At 39.7% G+C, this 19,319-nt stretch overlaps 1 protein-coding gene across 5 annotated transcripts in view; it reads left to right on the forward strand.

The window, feature by feature from the left end:
- LOC126194988 (nicotinate phosphoribosyltransferase) overlaps window positions 1-18,900 on the forward strand; it is a 115,684-nt gene extending 96,784 nt beyond the window's left edge. For all 5 annotated transcript variants that reach the window (XM_049933409.1, XM_049933416.1, XM_049933431.1 and 2 more), the window contains exon 13: window positions 16,941-18,900. In XM_049933409.1, coding sequence (XP_049789366.1) covers window positions 16,941-17,018 — 78 coding nt within the window. In that variant the 3' untranslated portion in view covers window positions 17,019-18,900. The remainder of the gene's footprint in view (window positions 1-16,940) is intronic.
- Window positions 18,901-19,319: the final 419 nt, after the last annotated feature.

A 19,319-nucleotide genomic window follows, 5' to 3' on the forward strand; every position in this document is an offset into this window, starting at 1 on the left:
GGAATACTGACACATGAAACAAAAGCGCTACAAACTTGTGCACCAACCTAGTATAAACAGAGGTCTAGTCCAATCAAAGGATACAGCCACAGCCTTAAATATTAAAATCAGCATTGTCAATGTTGTTCAAATCTCTCAAAGTGTAACATGAGTTTCCTGTCAGCCAGTTATATAATTGAATTTTAAAATATTTTAATGGGATGGATTGAGCAGAGAGAGATTAAAATTTTTGAGATCATTTACTTTCTGCTAGATTCAATTTTTCTAGTCTGTGCTTTGGGATGTCATTCATTGCATTATTTCTGGTAATGTGTTTGTGAATTGCTTTGATCACTACACAATTTTTTGTGTTCTTCTTGGCAATGCTGTTAGTATTCTAAACCTGGTACAAAGAGGACAACAGTGTTTGATGAGATCACAGCTTATTAAACAGAAATTCTTTTAGGTGTTGATAAATAGGGGCATGTCCCCATATCTATCTGTCTTTTTTTCCAGGTATTTATCCCATGTGGTACAGGGTCAGCTTTTTCAGCAATAAGCAAATTTTATTTTGTCATTTAATTGTGTGTCCAGATGCCCTTTCTGATGCCACAGTCATCAAGGTAACCTAAGGGGAAAGGGCAAGGGGGAGGGGGGCAGTTGTGTGCTGGCTGGCTGAGAATTGTGTAAATTTTGTTCCATATGTTAACCATTTTTTAGCTGTTTGTGTTTGAATCTCATAGTCTAGAGGTTAGCTTCGCTACCTCCAGAATGGGGGTTGTGGGGTCAATTCCTCACTGCATCAGAGATTTTCTTCATTTGGGGACTAGGTGTTTGTGTTACCTTAACCATCCCATCTTCATCACAAAAGATGCGCAATTCGCCGATTTGGTATCAAATAGAAAGACTTGCACCAGGTGGTCTAACAATCCCATATGGGGTCCCCCAGTCAATAATGCCATATGCTATGATTTCATTTCAGCCGTTATCTGAGGCTTTTGCCAGAAAGGTATGGGAATAAGATATGTGACTGAAAGGGAACGAAATGTGTCATACAAAATTAACTACTGTGAGCCTTATTTCTCGGTTTACACATTAATAGGACAGTGGTGAGTATCTTTTTGCAAACTTGATTGATATGTTCTTCCCAATTCAGTTGGCATCAATAAAAATTCCTAAATGTTTGACACATTTATTTTATATATCCTTAGACAAACATAACAGGACCTTTTGGGTTTGCTCTGGATTACAAACAAGGTTATTGAGTGTATAACAGTTTAATGCAGAATCAAATGTAACTATAAATACAGAAAACTGTTACCAATCACTTTTAAAATATTTTTTTATTCCCATAGTCTAGTTTTCAGGTTCAGCTTTAGATGGAGCAAGCTGAAGTTACACCTCTATTTTCAGTATGTGATGTTGGGTAGTGGCTCTGTGACAGGAAGATAGGAAATACACTGATAAGTCAAAACATTAGGACCACTGCCCACCGTGAGGTTGGATGCCAACTGGTGGTTTGCAAGGTACATGGCACGGTAACAAATGTCTGAAAGTGGAGCAGACATAGACAGGAGTCACCCTAGTGAGTATGGGCTGCAAGTGGGGAATTCCATTGAGATAAGAAACTTTGACAAAGGGCAGATTGTTATTCACAGGCTCTACGTAATGAGTATCTCAAAACAGGTGAATCTGATTGAATGTTCACATACTTATGTCGTGAGCATCTACGGAAAGAGGTAGAAAGACAGTGAAACTACCACCAGACACTAAATGGTTGCATGCCCATGTCTCTTCACAGAATGTGGGGTTTCTAGGCTTCTCTGCTCTGTAATGCAGGACAAATGGTGATAATGTGGTGTCTCTCCTGGAAGAGCACAATGCTGGTGCACGCACAAGTGTTTTGGAGCACACTGTTCATCGTACATAGTTGAACATGGAGCTCCGCAGCAAATCGCCCCTATGTGTTCATATGCTGAAACAATGATACGATTGCAGTAGGCACAGAACCATCTGGGTTCAACCTTCAGTCAAGGGAAACATGTCAGATCTTCAGGAGAAACCCATTTTTGCTACACTGGCTTGATGGTCATCCCCACAAACTTCGTCATCAAAGTGAACAGCAACTTGAAATGTGCAGCCTGCTATGGATGCAGGCTGGTGGGAGCAGTATTAAGCTATGGGAGACATTCTCCTGCTCTTGCATGGGACTTGTGGTAGTAATTGAAGAGACACTGACAGTTGCAAACCACCTGCATCCCATCATGCTTTTTGTCTTCCCCAATGGCAATTTCATCTTTCAGCAGTATAATTTTCTGTGTCTTGGAGCCAGAACTGTGCTACGTAGTTTGAGGAGCATTATAGTGAACTCACATTGATGTCTCAGTGACCAAATTTGCCAATGTAATTTCAATGGAACTCATCTGGGTCACTATCGTATGCAATCACTGAGTACACAGATCAGCGGCCTGTTATTTACACGAGTTGCATGACTTGCGCATAAACATCCAATTCCACTTACCTCCAGAAACCTACCAACAAACTGTCGGATCCCTGATAACACAGAATCAGTGATGTATTTCATTCCAAAGACGGACAAACAAGCTATTAAGCAGGCGGTCATAATGTTTTGGCTCGTCAGTGTATGTTGACATATTGCCGAGAGTGATAGCGGTGCATGGCAAGTTCTGTTGAATTTTCTGCATGTGAGGTAGCAGATTTACACGCATTGCTACTCTCAAGTTGTAACTGATGGAATGTTTACTTTCTGTGAAACAAGACAATTGTTATGATTGCTCTTGGTCATGGGAGAAATTAGTACTACGATCCAACATTGCCTGCTTAATTCTAAAGGCACACCATTTTTGTTTTCAGTACGGTTTCTGAAATCGTATGACTAACAAGTGCTTTTGCCAGTATTTGAGACAGAAACCATGAGCTTTGTGAAATTATTTCCTATTGTGTACTTATATTGGTGTATGTTGCATTTTTAAATTCCCTGCATATGTTTTGCCCATGCTTATTCGTCTTTTCTTCCTTCTTGCTAATGTGAAAAGTCTGTGGAAGGCTGCTCTGAAAAGAACTGGACAAATGAAATGGACATGTCTTGAATCTGAAATTGGACTGTGAAATGTGATGTCAGTACAAAGATGTCAGTGACGGATTGTAGAGCTTCATGCAGCTTTAAAACATTGAATCTCTCTGACAATTATACTGTCATCTGCTCCTACAGTTTATATATGTGCATTGTGCACTTTGACAGCTTTCATTTGTTGCTTTGTATGAAATACTTCTGATTTTAAACCAGGCATATTCGTCTTATACATGCTTCTTTCAGAGGTGAATGTCTTGTCTTGTTATTTATGGCCCACTGTCCTTCTGAACAAATACATATTGTGATCATTTGTGACACCTTTGCATATTTCAAGAAACTTCATTTTTTCCAGAGTACTAGTAATTGGACTGTGGCTATTACATTGGGGTATTTTTAAAGTGGTACATTTCCTCTAACACAGTGCCAGAAATGCGGGAAGTTTATTACTGTATTCTGTTTAAAATTAAAGTTGCTGTATAGTTATAAACAATTTATTAAGTTGTGATTAAGAAGTGTACAAATCAGAAAAGGGAACGCGTTGTGTGCACACATGAACAGAAACTAAGTGTTCTACAAAGACCTGACAGAAACGAGTCATTTACTAAATCAGCCTCTGAAATCTGTGTTGGAGTGACAACAGTTAAAGATTGGAAAAAGAACCAAAAGTGGTGAGCATGAATTGTCATTGATTGTAGTTGACAAATCTAAGAAAACATGAGCCGTGAAAAACATAAACATGCCAGCACTTTCTGTTTATTACAAAGCTGAAAAAGTGTTTGGATGAATGGTAATTTGTTAGAAGAACAGATTTTGGATCCGTTTGTTCTAGCTGTTGAAACATACTTGAAATCAAAAAACCTATCACTCTGCACATTTGTATTCCTAGACAATACCTCAAGCCACTTCAACAAGGTGACATAAAATCTATGTTTTTGCTCCTCCCCGTTTCCCCTTTGACTTAGGTAATCCAACCAATGGATCAGGGAGTTATTGACTGGTTAAAACATGATTTTACAGCAGGAAATACATCAGCACATTGTTGAAGAGAACAGAAGGGTAATTGTAATCTTTTTGAAGCCTTAACATGTGCATTGGGGTGCTAAGTCATGGAACAGCAATATGCATATATTCAGATGACCGTAGAATCGCATACACAAGGTATGAAAGGAAAGCGCATTGGCGGAGCTGTTATTTTTACTCGGGTGATTAATATGAAAAGGTTTCTGGCATGATTATGGCCTCACGATGATTGTTAACAAACTTTGGACACAGAATTGTAATTGGAGCTACTTTATGTGATCAAAAGTATCCGGACACGCTGAAAATGACTTAAAAGTTTGTGGCACCCTCCATCGGTAATGCTGGAATTCGGTATGATGTTGGCCCACCCTTCCACTCTCTCAGGCATACGTCCAATTAGATGCTGGAAGGTATCTTGGGGAGTGGCAGCCCATTCGTCACTGAGTGCTGCACTGAGGAGATGTACCGATGTCGGTCAGTGAGGCCTAGCACGAAGTTGGCATTCAAAAACATCCCAAAGGTGTTCTATAGGATTCAGGTCAGGACTCTATGCAGAGCAGTCCATTACAGGGATGTTATTGGCATGTAACCACTCCGCCACAGACCGTGCATTATGAACGGGTGGTTGATTGTGTTGAAAGATGCAGTCGCCGTCCTTGAATTGCTCTTTAACAGTGGGAAGCAAGAAGGTGCTTAAAACATCAATGTAGGCCTGTGCTGTGATAGTGCCACGCAAAACAACAAGGAGTACAAGCCCCCTCCATGAAAAACATGACCACACCATAATACCACAGCCTCCGAATTTTACTGTTGACACTGCACACACTGGCAGATGACGTTCCCTGCCATCGGATCACCACATTGTGTACCGTGATTCATCACTCCACACAATGTTTTTCCACTTTGCAGTCGTCCAGTGTTTACACTCCTTACACCAAGCTAGGTGTCGTTTGGTATTTACCAGCGTGATGTGTGACTTATGAGCAGCTGCTAGACGATGAAATCCAAGTTTTCTCACCTCCCGCCTAACTGTCGTAGTACTTGCAGTGGATCTTGATGCAGTTTGAAATTCACGTGTGATGATTTGGATAAATGTCTGCCTATTACACATTATGACCTCCTTCAACTGTCGGCACTCTGACGAGATCGGCCTGTATCCTTTTGTGCTGTACGTGTCCCTTCATGTCTCCACTTCACTATCAGATCGGAAATAGTGGACCTATGGATGTTTAGGTGTGTGGAAATGTCGCTTACAGACATACGACACAAGTGACACCCAATCACCTGACCACATTCAAAGACCACGAGTTCTGCAGAACGCCCTGCCCTGCTCTACCATGATGTCTAATGACTACTGATATGTAGTACCTGGCAGTTGGTGGCAGCACAATGCACCTAATATAAAAAACATATGTTTTTGGGGATGTCCGGATACGTTTGATCACATAGTGTAGCTGCATGAGACATTTCATTTCGGAAATAGTTCGGATCCACAGAGTTAGGAGTGTGCCAAAAATACTTAATGACTGAGAGCAGCAGTGTTTACATAGAGTTGTCACTGCTAACAGACAAACAACACCGCATGAAATAACCACAGAAATCAATGGGGGACATATGATGACTATCCATTAAGACAGTGGTGTGAAATTTCGCATTAATGGGCTATGGCAGCAGATGACCGACGTAAGTGCCTTTGCTAACAGCATGACACCACCTGTAGTGCCTCTCCTTGGTTAATTACTGTATTGGTCAGACCCTAGCTACTGGAAAACCTTAGCCTGGGCATGTGAGTCCTGATTTCAGTTGGTAAGAGCTGATGGTCTTTGCCATGGTCCAGGAGTAGCATCTTTGCTTAGTAATCAAAATATCCTCAGCATAAGAAGTCGCCCAAAGTCTGGCCTTGTAAAGACAGAGGTTCAGGGCACTCTCTTGCCCTTGGGTGGGAAACTGCTCCTAAAATGTGGAAGAATTGGCAATTATCAATGGCATTAGGATGCAGAATACAGTGGAAACTACTGCATTAAAGATACAGTGTTTATGCGCAGGATATGTGGTCTATAATTGGAAAGTGTCAAGATCTTTCCATTGGTGAAAAATTCCTGACTAGTCTTCCACTCAAATCTCCAGGAGAGGACTACCAAGGAGAAGGTGACCATGAGGAAAAGATCAAATAAGGAAATGATAATGTTCTATGATTCACGCCGTGAAATGTCAGCATTTTGAATGTGGTAGGGAAGCTAGAAAATCTGAAAAGGGAAAATGCAAAGGCTCAATCTAGATATAGTGTAGGCCAATGAAGTGAAATGGAAAGAAGATCAGGATTTCTGATCAGTTGAGTATAGCGTAAGGAATTAGAGAGGAGAAAGGCTAGTTGAGCTCTACAATAAATTTGAGTTTGTAATAGTGAATACTCTGTTCAAGAAACACAGGAGGGGGAGGTATACTTGGAAAAAGCAGGGAGATATGAGAAGATTTCAGTTAGATTGCATCATGGTCTGGAAGAAATTGCAAAATCAGATATTGAATTATAAGACACACCCAGGAGTATGTATAGGCTCAGATCATAATTTAGTAATGATGAAGAGCTGGCTGAAATTTAAGAGATTAGTTGGGAAGAAAAAATGAGAAGTGAGATTCAGAAATACTGAGGAATGAAAAGCTATGCTTGAAGTTCTCTGATGCTATAGATTCTGCAATAATGAATAAAATTTAAAGTAAAGGGAGTAACATTAAAGATTCCAATAGGAATTCCACTGTTAAATGCAGAGGAGAGAGCAGATTGGTGGAAAGAGTACATTGAAGGCCTCTATAAGGGGGAAGATTTGTCTAATGTAATAGAAGAAGAAACAGGAGGCTACATAGAAGACTTAAGATCAAATAAAGTAGAAGGGATAAATAACATTACATTGGAATTTCTAAAATCATTGAGAGAAATGCCAACAAAATGACTGTTCATGTTGGCTTGTGGAATGTATGAGACTGGCGATGTACCATAAGACTTTTGGAAAAACATCTTTCACACAATTACAAAGATAGCAAGAGTGACAAGTGCAAGAATTATTGCATTACCAGCTTAATAGCTCATGCACCCAAGTTGCTGAAAAGAGTAATGTACAGAAGAATGGAAAAGAAAATTGAGAATCTGCCAGATGATGATCAATTTGGCTTTAGGGAAGTTTTGAAGGCACCAGAGAGGCAGATGTGACATTGCAGTTGATAATGGAAGCAAGACTGAAGAAAAATTAAGACACGTTCATAGGATCTGTCGACTTGGAAAAAGCGTTCGGCACTGTAAAGTGGTGCAAGATGTTTGAAACTCTGTGAAAAGCAAGGATAAGCTATATGGAAAGACGGATAATATACAATATGTACAAGAATAAAGAGGGAACAGTAACGGCGAGAGAAGGGTGTAAGACAGAGATGTAGTCTTCTGTGCAATCTATACATCAAAGAAACAATGATGGAAATAAGAGAGATTCTAGTGCAGGATTAAAATTCAGATAAAAGGATATCAGTGATAAAATTTCTTGATTACATTGCTGTACTCAGTGAAAGTGAAGCAGAATTACAGGATCTGTTGAATGAAATGAAGAGTCTAATGTGTTCAGAATATAAATTGAAGGTAAAACAAAGAAAGACAAAAGTAATGAGAAGTAGCAGAACATCAGAATTGTGGATAATGTAGTAGAAGTCAAGGAATTCTGCTGTCTAGACAGCAAAATAACCCTTAAGGTGGTGGAGCAAGGAGGACATAAAAAGCAGACTGGCACTGGCAAAAAGGACATTCCTGGCCGAGAGAAATCTATAAATATCAAATGTAGGCCTTAATTTGAGGAGGAAATTTTTAAGAATGTACATATGCACACAATATTGAATGGACTTTGGGAAAACCGGAACAGAAGAGAATCGAAGCGTTTGATATGTAGTGCTACAGAAGAATGTTGAAAATTAGATGGACAGATAAGATAAGGAATGTTAAAGTTCTCCACAGAATCGGAAGGAGAGGAATATAGGGGTAACACTGACAAGAAGAATGGGCAGGATGATGGAGCACCTGTTAGGGCATAAGGGAATAACTTCCATGGTACTAGAGGGAGCTCATGTTCACAAACAACGTTGTCATGTCACTGGTACACAATTGTTCAAGATTGTTTTGAAGAACATTTTGGGACAATTCGAGCGAATAGTTTGGCAACCCAAATTGCCCTACGTGTATCGCATCAAAGATTTTTGGGGCATAATTGAGAGGTCAGTTGATGCACATCATCCTGCACCAGCAGCTCTTCTGCAGTTGCGGACGACTATAGAGCGGCCTGGATCAGTATTTCTGCAAGGCCTTCCAATGACTTGCTGAGTCCATGCCACATAAAGTTGCTGCATTAAACTGGGCAGAAGGAGGCCCGACACAATATTGGGAGGGATCGCATGACATTTTGTCATCTCCGTGTAATATGTAATTTACACAGTTGGTCAAGCTCGGGAAAAACTTTAAACCTGTTGTGGAGTTGTTCACTACAGTGGGCAGATGCTAATGTCACATCTTAGGCATTTTTAATCTCTCCTGCCAAATGCACACAGGGCACAGCAGAAGTAGACCATGTGCATTTGCAGCCTCTGAACTGATTATAAACACCAAAGAAGTGCCATTAACAGCTGTCCGCTGCACCAGGGGGTTAAGGTAAGAACTCGACAGAAATCATGGATAAGGTATCCTAGCCTAAACCAAGAGCAAGAATGTCCAAAAACTAATGAATCAGGCAATGCAGATTTAGTCACCAATTTGCAAGTCATTGATGTTCCTTTGCAGCAATACTCGTATAATGTTGAGCAAGAGGAGTTAGATGATGAAGAGAATGAAGAACACAAAAAGATCAGCCACTATGCAGCAAAGGATATTTGGAACAACAGCCAACTGACACAGCTACGGACATATTGCGGGCAAACAAGTGGCATAATGCAGCCAATATCAAGGTTTAAGAAAGTGGATCAAAAAACATTTATTTCTTCAAATATATTTCCAGTATCCAAAAATATCTGTTTTCCCTTCTCTCTATTTAAAATGTGGTGGTTAATCGAGGTTCTACTGTGTTAACAAATTGTCTGTGTTCCTGGATGAAAAAATACATAAAAAAAGGGAAAGACAGCCACTCACTTTTAGTGGATTAATGCATGGAACATACCTATGTAACGAAAACAGTTTTCCCTAGCTTTAGGGTTCTGGCAGTTTTTCTAGCAAAAGTACACATAATCTCTCACACACAGACTCACAGACACCCAAATACATCCTCCCACAGTGGCATTTGTGTGTGTACAGTTGCTATGAAAAGAACCAGCGCTTGAAACCTATTGAGAACCACTCTCTGTTGTGTGTGTGTGTGTGTGTGTGTGTGTGTGTGTGTGTCTATGTGCCACATAGCAGTTGGCTGTTGGTGAGAGATTGTGTTTCACTTATTTTACTTCACAAAAGATCCAACTAGGGAGTGCCCCCCCCCCCTCCACACACACACACACACACACACACACACACACACACACACATGCGAATCAAATGGAAACCCAATAATGGTTGCATTGTAAACTGGAACTTGCAATGCCAGGAATGATATGTTTGATTTAAATGAGCAGTATACCACAGTATATGTCCAGGAGTACATAGACATGTTTTCTATTTTTAGACTGTATATTTTCTGTTCTAGAAATTTGGTATGGGGTGAACAACACATGAGGTGCAGTCAAAACCTCTATATGTTGTGTCATGGAATAAAAGTGTTCCTGGATGTATTCCAGGAGTATCTCTCACAAGGCAGTTTCTATGGAGTTTAAAAAGCATGAACAACAGGTCCTGGAGGACTATGACGAATTAGTCTGCCTCCATAGCTGAGTGTTAATTGTGGATGACTGCAGTGTTGTAGGGACGGGTTCGATTCTTGGCCAGGGTGGAGAATTTTTCGTCTCGGGAATGGGATATTGTGTTGTCCTTAAAATCATCATTGACTTTAAAGTCACTGAGGTGGTGTCAAACAAAGGGACTTGCACTAGGCAGCTGAACAACCCTATGTAGAGTCTCCAGCCAGAAATGCCATACTATCATTTCATTTTTATGCTGAATGAGTTGCGACCACCACATACATGTACGTATGCATGACTGAAAAAAGTGATCTCAGGCTTTCAACTGTGTTCAAGAGTTATACAAGGTGCAGAAAAACAATTTCACCAAAAGTGTAGGGCAGAAAAACAATATCAAATCAATGAACTTGGGAATAGGAACTGGGAGTCGCAACTGAATATTTACAGCACTATGCCAGCATGAAAACAGCGGTCAGTTTGAACACTTGCTACGACATACTTACATTAATTAACTGGTGGCCAGTCTGTGTTCAATAGCATACTCATTTTTCATTTAGTTTGACCTTTTTATTACATATTGAAACATGAACATGTGATTGTTTTCATTTTTAAAGAAGTACTGTACGGTACATCAGCTAAGTATGATGCGCGTGGGGGGGTGATGCTTCAATTTTTTCTTTTTCTCGTTGCAATGAATGATTAGTCCAGGTAATTTTGTTCACATGTGCCTTTCCTGTGAACTACGTTTCATTTTGAGCAAAGACATCCATATGTCAGATTTCAATTACATTCCTTCGAAAAGATGCATCTGTTTATGCCTATTTCATACACGCAGATTCCGTTTTTGATGCTGTCTTTCACTTCTACTCTTTTGGTCAGATTGTTTTTCTGCAGCCTGTACATCGAAAAGGTTTAAACTGAATGCTCTTTAGCTGAAAGCTCATGAATATGGGGCTGAAACTCCAAGAAGGGTTTATTAGTATCCAATATATTTATATGGATGAATATCAGGCAGTTGGGCAAGTCAGGGAATCAGTGGTATAGTCATTCTTTGAAGAATACTTAAACATTTTTGTCTATGTGCTGCGCATTATCATGCTAACTATGGCATGTGTAGTAGGCACTGATACATTTCTGATGTGATGACTGTGTTTCAGATATCATCTGTCTGTTGCATCCAGTAGTAGCACCTCAAGCCAAAAGATTTTGTGTTTGTCCATTGTTCTGCTTAAAATATGCATTGGCAGAAATGGAAAGTGTTACATCATCAGCACCAATTTGGTATTTATCAATCTCTGTAGAAACGCTCATCACACAATGGTATTAAAGGATTAAACTTTCTTACCATTTGGAATTGATGTCCATGTTCAACATTAGTATGTGGTGTGACCCCATGAGCATAAATATCCTTTTGTATTCATTGTGCTTGGAAACAAACACTCTCCAAATATCATACCATTCCATATACAGCAAGCACTCAGCCTCTCTTCAACGATTACCTGATCAGTCTTGTTGTTATATCCAATAGCCCCCCACCACACCATAATTTCAGGAACTGGAGAATTAAGGATCTCGAAAATTGCTACTTCATGTGACCTCCCACTAAGTCATCACAGTGGCATTGATTGGGCGCCACAGACACAAATGAGATTCACTGCTGAACCTCACAGAGTGCTACTCAGTGCCCTAGTTGAGTGTGGTTCTACCACATGCAAGTGTCAGTTGTTAGTGGTATTGTGTCAGTGGTAAATGAAGCATGCCAACTCCAGATCTTAACCCAGCTTCCAATAATCTATTCCTGACAGTTTATGGCAGAGATGCAACTATTATGAATCGGTCATAATAATTATGAATTTCCTTCAGTAATTATGACTGTATGAGTGGCATGGCAAAAATTATGTTTTTTCAGTTTTGTATTGATTTACAAGTTTAAGCGTATAAAGTACTCAAAAGGATGTACAAGAGAAAATTATTCTTTACAATTTGAATTCTCAACAATATTTCTTTTCACATTTTTGTTAAATGGTACTTGCCCTTTTCTGCCCCTCTTAGAATTTTGATTAAACCAAATACCACGTATGGTGTATGATTTCACTCATTGTAATGTATAACCAGGAATGAAGTAGTATATGTTGTGCAGTTGTTCTCTATGCTATTCACACAGTGACTCTTCCTGGCGAGTTCCAGTGCAGGTGTCTTTGTTTTGTTGTGATGACACATTGGAGTCTAGCTCTGTTCAGTGAATAATATGTGTGTGTGTGTGTGTGTGTGTGTGTGACATACTAGCAAGCTTTTATTGCATTTGTCGTAAACAGATTAACGTAGAAAGCTCTTCTACTGCATACTAAGGAAATATGTTTGAAAGATTTTGAAATATACAATGAAGTGATTTCTGGTGCAGCAAAAATGTGTGTTGTGATGGTACCAGGACTAGTGACACTGCTAAGAAACCAAGAATTGTTCAAAAATTAGGGAGGAATACTCAAAAGCATGGCCCTGTTTACTGCACTCCTCTAAAGTGATTCACATGTGTTTTGTAGTTGCTTGAAGAGACCACTGCCGCAAATACGTTGCTAGCAAAATTCACTCAGATACAGGAAACAAGAATTTAACAATTTTTATGCAATCCTTGGAAAATGAAAATTTGAAAACAAATGCAGAGTTATTATTTACAGTTTTCTTGTTGAGCACAACTTTCCTTTAGTATGCAGTGACCATGTAAGATGTTTGTTCAAGAAAATGGTTCTTGATTCAAAAATAGCCTCAAGTACGGTTGTGTGAGAACAAAAACAGGAGCACTAGTTAAAAGTGTGGCTTCTACAACTGAGGGAAGGGTAATGAAGTTAATGAAGTCCTAGCACTTTGCCCCCAGACAGCAGTAATGATATGAAGCTCTACCGAGTAGTTCTGTTGCTTTTTGACACCAAAACTATGCAGATTTCAACTTTAATTCTCTTAGTCTGAGAAACCAATGACAATACAGGCAAAAGAAAATTAAATGTTTTGGATAATGAACTGAAGAAGACGGAGAGTCATTGGGATAACTGTGTAGGTTTCACATGTGACAATGAAAGTACTATGGCTAGTGTTTCCAAAGGTGTAAGTTCCTTTATTTGTAAAGAAAATACTAATACTCACCAGCAAGGCTGTGCTTCTCATTGTGTGCACTTAGCTCTCTAAAGGGCTTTAATGGTCTTGTAAATATTAATATTGATCAATTTTTAACTGACATTTGTTATTACTTGCGAAAGATTTCAGAGGGGCAAAATGCTTTGAAGATATGCCAGTGAGTCTTTGGTGAAAAGCCACGCAAAATATTGAAGTAAGTTTCTGCTAGGTGATTGTCTCTGCTACGGTGTATATTGAGGGTCTTAGAACAGTGGACCCTTTGAAAGTGTTCTTCTGTAAATCATATTCTGAATTCAAAATGTCTGTAGGTTAAAGCACAGTTTTTGTAGGTTAAAGCACAGTTTGAAAATCCTTCTACTAAGCTTTATCTTTTGTTTCTCAGCTCTGTTCTTCCAGTTCTCAACTTCTTAAATATATTCCTCCATCAAGAGACCCCACTTATGAATAAGCTTCCTTCATAATTAAATAATCTTTGCAATGATTTTATTGTCTACTTTGAGAGAGATTCGTCAGTTCCAGATTTTGATAGTAATTTGCTTCATGTGATATTTGGTCTGTTAAGGCACAGAAAAGTGACTGAGTTGGTCATTGGGGGCAAATATGAGGGCTTACAGTAAGTAAGTTTCTCTAGACAAAACTACACTGAAAAGTTTTTATTCCAATGTCAGATTGCTCCATACAAATACATAAAAGTACATTGTCAGCAAATAGCCAGTTAAAGAAAAGTTTATTCAGCACGTTCTATCATCGGGAGAAATAGAATCTTTGGAAACAAAGTGCAGTTGTTAACCAATCTGAAGCATTCTCTTTTGAAAAGAATGAGAGGGCTGACAGAATTTGGAATGAGATTTCAAAACTCACTGTTCCATTTAAAAAAAATGGCCCTTTAACGTCTCCTTCAGAGATATAGTGCAGGTCTGAGACTACATCAAACTCTAGCAGTTATTTAAAAAAAAGAAAAGAAAAGAAAAGAAAAGTGGGGTCTCCTTGTATATCAGTCATTGAATATACTCCATTTGTTTCAGTTGTTTGTTGGTTTTACAGTAATGTCTGATTTAGTGACACATCAAAATATACTGCCACTCTTCCCCTCCCACCTGCACTATCTGACACATTATTTGTTCACTTTCTTAAAAATTGGCATCTCTGTTAATGGTGGCATTTTGTCACTAGCCTCTGCCAAGATTTCAGCTGTTGTCATTCATCTATTTGTCAGACCTAATCAAACAGTCCAACAACCTTCTCATGATGTCTTTAAGGAAGGACCCATGCTTAATCTTCCTGCCACACTGTTATCTTGAGTCCATCTTGTCACCACTTATTCTGTAGTCATTACACTACAGCCAACTGTCTCTTTTACCTACCTATATGACGCTCCCATATCCATAATGCCAATAATTTAAAGTCCAACAGATGGTGATAAGCTGCCCATTCATGTCCACTGGGCATGCTGTGTTGCGATCTTCACCTTAAAAGTTCCACTAACAATAGATACACGCAGCATCTATCATGTACTCACACCATACTTTACCTGTAGGAATTTTTTTGTGTAGTGAAAATAAGCTGCATAAGATTGAAATTTTCATCAGCATATACTACAGATGTGGATATACTGGAGTATAATTTTTTTGTGTTTGTTCAAGTAGTTCATGGAATAATACTTTCATTTACATCATTATAGGTTACCAGATTGTAATCACTCTGACAAGTCTTGTATATATTTGTGACGCCAAGAACGTCTTATGCATATGATGCCATCATTGTTGAGTAGGTGGAAGTGGAACTCACCATTAAACACAATATTTTGGCACCCTCATGTCCATTCCAATCTGAGATATTTGTAGTTTCTGGATATTATAGGCCAACTAGGTGGTATGTGTGTCAGAAGTTCAGCACACAGCAGGTGGCATCAAATCATCAGGGCAAGTGAGTCTACACTAATTTCTGTGCTACAACATTGAGTCAACAGTGTGGACAAACCCAATGTCTGTTACAGCCATGTGGGCAAGAGAGCTGTCATCCTATGTTGTTGTCATATTCTGTGGCCAAGTACCTGCATATCACTGCTGTCAATTGGTACAACATTTGATTTGCTGTCATTGCATCTCTCTCTGATTTTATTCGTGTTTGCCTAATATTCTGTCCTACACGTCATCTCTATTTGGGTCCATTCAAACATTTGTATTTAAATTCTGTAATAATTATTATGTGCAGATTAACATGCGGATGATGACATAAAAAACACTATTGGACACCAGATGTATAAATATACACTCCTGGAAATGGAAAAAAGAACACATTGACACCGGTGTGTCAGACCCACCATACTTGCTCCGGACACTGCGAGAGGGCTGTACAAGCAATGATCATACGCACGGCACAGTGGACACACCAGGAACCGCGGTGTTGGCCGTCGAATGGCGCTAGCTGCGCAGCATTTGTGCACCGCCGCCGTCAGTGTCAGCCAGTTTGCCGTGACATACGGAGCTCCATCGCAGTCTTTAACACTGGTAGCATGCCGCGACAGTGTGGACGTGAACCGTATGTGCAGTTGACGGACTTTGAGCGAGGGCGTATAGTGGGCATGCGGGAGGCCGGGTGGACGTACCGCCAAATTGCTCAACACGTGGGGCGTGAGGTCTCCACAGTACATCGATGTTGTCGCCAGTGGTCGGCGGAAGGTGCACGTGCCCGTCGACCTGGGACCGGACCGCAGCGACGCACGGATGCACGCCAAGACCGTAGGATCCTACGCAGTGCCGTAGGGGACCGCACCGCCACTTCCCAGCAAATTAGGGACACTGTTGCTCCTGGGGTATCAGCGAGGACCATTCGCAACCGTCTCCATGAAGCTGGGCTACGGTCCCGCACACCGTTAGGCCGTCTTCCGCTCACGCCCCAACATCGTCCAGCCCGCCTCCAGTGGTGTCGCGACAGGCGTGAATGGAGGGACGAATGGAGACGTGTCATCTCCAGCGATGAGAGTCGCTTCTGCCTTGGTGCCAATGATGGTCGTATGCGTGTTTGGCGCCGTGCAGGTGAGCGCCACAATCAGGACTGCATACGACCGAGGCACACAGGGCCAACACCCGGCATCATGGTGTGGGGAGCGATCTCCTACACTGGCCGTACACCACCGGTGATCGTCGAGGGGACACTGAATAGTGCACGGTACATCCAAACCGTCATCGAACCCATCGTTCTACCATTCCTAGACCGGCAAGGGAACCTGCTGTTCCAACAGGACAATGCACGTCCGCATGTATCCCGTGTCACCCAACGTGCTCTAGAAGGTGTAAGTCAACTACCCTGGCCAGCAAGATCTCCGGATCTGTCCCCCATTGAGCATGTTTGGGACTGGATGAAGCGTCGTCTCACGCGGTCTGCACGTCCAGCACGAACGCTGGTCCAACTGAGGCGCCAGGTGGAAATGGCATGGCAAGCCGTTCCACAGGACTACATCCAGCATCTCTACGATCATGTCCATGGGAGAATAGCAGCCTGCATTGCTGCGAAAGGTGGATATACACTGTACTAGTGCCGACATTGTGCATGCTCTGTTGCCTGTGTCTATGTGCCTGTGGTTCTGTCAGTGTGATCATGTGATGTATCTGACCCCAGGAATGTGTCAATAAAGTTTCCCCTTCCTGGGACAATGAATTCACGGTGTTCTTATTTCAATTTCCAGGAGTGTATATCCCTTTGAGACCCAGTGATTTTGTAGGTTGCATAAAATAGTGTTGTCATTATGGAACGAGAACTGAATTGATGTTTGCATATTACTTTTTAAGTAATTTATATTTTTATGCATTTATTTATTTGTTTTGTCTCTAGCTTCATTATATCAATTTGAACTTCTTTGTTTCAACAGGTGTCAGTGAGCTCTGAACTGTACACCTTTATTCATGAGCTGTGGCTTCAGAATGCTCCTATTGGTGAGCTGTATTAAATATAGTATTGTTATAAAATATTATAGAATGAGGAAGTTCATGTGTAAATATGTTAAAAATTGTAACCAAGGGCAATGATGATTTTTGGTAACATACTGCACAAAGTTACTATACTAAGATATTGCTCAGGCATGGTATCAGAACTATAAATGGTACAGAATGTTATTTTTAAACACTTCCTTTCATACTCTATACTGAAGAAAGTTTTAGCTGAGGCAGTCATATTTACCAGAAACAAATTAGAAAGATAGATTTAATTTTGGGGAAGCTTCTCCAGATGATTGCTACATGTCAGTGTCTGCATCACTTTGGTCTAATGCTTTTGGAGAGCACATGACATTGCTTTTCAATCTTTTGCTTCTGTCTGCATAGGTGCTTTGTGTAATTTGGTCTAAGGAGAGAGTAGTGCAACATTTGTTGAGCACTTGGAAAAAGATCTTGCTGAGCGGAGTAGTTATCATCATTGGTCCTGTATTTTACAGAGCTTTAATCACATAGATGGTGAATGAAGTTCTCTTAATTTTTGCTTAGATCATAAGTTGAGAGAGAGAGAGATAGAGGTAAACTATCTCATCTGAGCTTCTGTCATACTACTTAGTACTTTAGCTCGGAGTTCTTGCCTAGGAACCAAGCTGTTTGCTTATGAGTTGTAATGAACAACTGAATAACTGCTCTGCATTGAACTGTGAAATGTAATGTGAACCGACACACCTGATTATAATAAAAACTGCTGACTGTTAATAATAAAAACTGCTGACTGTTATTATATACAGCACAGATACTTAGATGAGCAAAACCTTAGTCATATCTGACACTTTTTTTCTTGGACTTCAACACTGTTAGCAAACCTCTGTTGAGAAACATTTATTATGTACACTGTAAATTACCATTTAAATACATCATGCTGTAGGTAATAAACACATACAAAAAACAATCATGTGAACACTTGGGCACAAATGTGTTACTGTCTAAACTGTGTTAATACAAGTTTTAATTTTTTGTAAATTTTAAATGTTGCATTGTATACTTTTAGAGAAATGACATATTTTGTAAGATAAGTTTTTAGGACATCTGTTCTTGTAATTTTGGGCTGTGATGTGTGTAAAAACATTTCTTAAGTATTACATTTTTGTTTTTTATGTAGTTTAACTCTTTTTTTTTAACATTATGCAAAGGATACATTGCTGCTTGCCACAAACCTGAGGCATCAAACTGCAGACATATTCAATGAACAGAACGCTAAAATATTTATGCTTTCAGACAAATTCTTTCTTCTGAAGTAGAAAACTCACACATATTCACACAAGTACAATTCACAAAAACATGGCCACTGCCTCTGGGCACTGAGGTACCTGAGGCAGTGGCCATGTGTGAGTGTGAGTTGTACTTGTGTGACTGTGAGTTTTCCACTTCAGAAGGAGGATTGTGTCTGAAAACGAAAATATTTCAGTGTTCTATTTCATTGTACCTGCCTGCAGCTCAATGCTTCCTGTACATTGTGAGTGGCAATCTATCGTTTCCATCTGGTCATATTCCATCCTGGACTTTCCATTGTTCTACTCTTTTTTCATCATATGTCTATTTTCCAATATACTTCACTTTTTTGGTTGAATTACATGAGTATTAAATAACCTGTAAATTAATAAATGGTATGTTACTTATGGAAGGTAACATTCTGACTGAGGATCTATAACAACAAAGACACAAACAGTTACTGCAAATCATTTACTGTAAATCATTGAAGGTTAATGTAGTTTTGGTGTAAGACATGTTGTAAGGTTTACATAAGATGTATTGACTTGTATTGATTTTGTAAAAATGTTCAGTATATGTACCTTGTAAATTTATGGCAGAATATATAAATGTGATATTTTCTTTATATATTCCCTAGTTAATCTGTCCTTAAATAAAAAAGTTTGTCTTACTTCCCAAGATCAATCCTTCATCACTTCTTGAAGATATGGTGATGTATGTTGATGAGAGTTAAGAAGACAAGAAGATCGTATTGGTAGATAGTGGTCATGGGTGTGTGGACTGTCAAACAGGTGCAAAACTCTGTGAGAGATGCTGACAACATAAACAGTATTTTCAAGCCAAGCGCAGAGCCCAGTAATGTCACCTTTGATTTAAATTATTTGAGAAATATCTTGGCTGAGAATGCTCCTTGTACTAATATGAAATTGTTTTTCTTTATTAGATTAGATTAGATTAATACTTGTTCCATAGATCATGAATACGACACTTCGTAATGATGTGGAACGTGTCAGGTTAATAAAAGATGTCCGTACAAGATATTACAT

The sequence above is a fragment of the Schistocerca nitens genome, chromosome 1 (assembly GCF_023898315.1).
Source record: "Schistocerca nitens isolate TAMUIC-IGC-003100 chromosome 1, iqSchNite1.1, whole genome shotgun sequence".
Lineage (NCBI taxonomy): Eukaryota > Metazoa > Arthropoda > Insecta > Orthoptera > Acrididae > Schistocerca > Schistocerca nitens.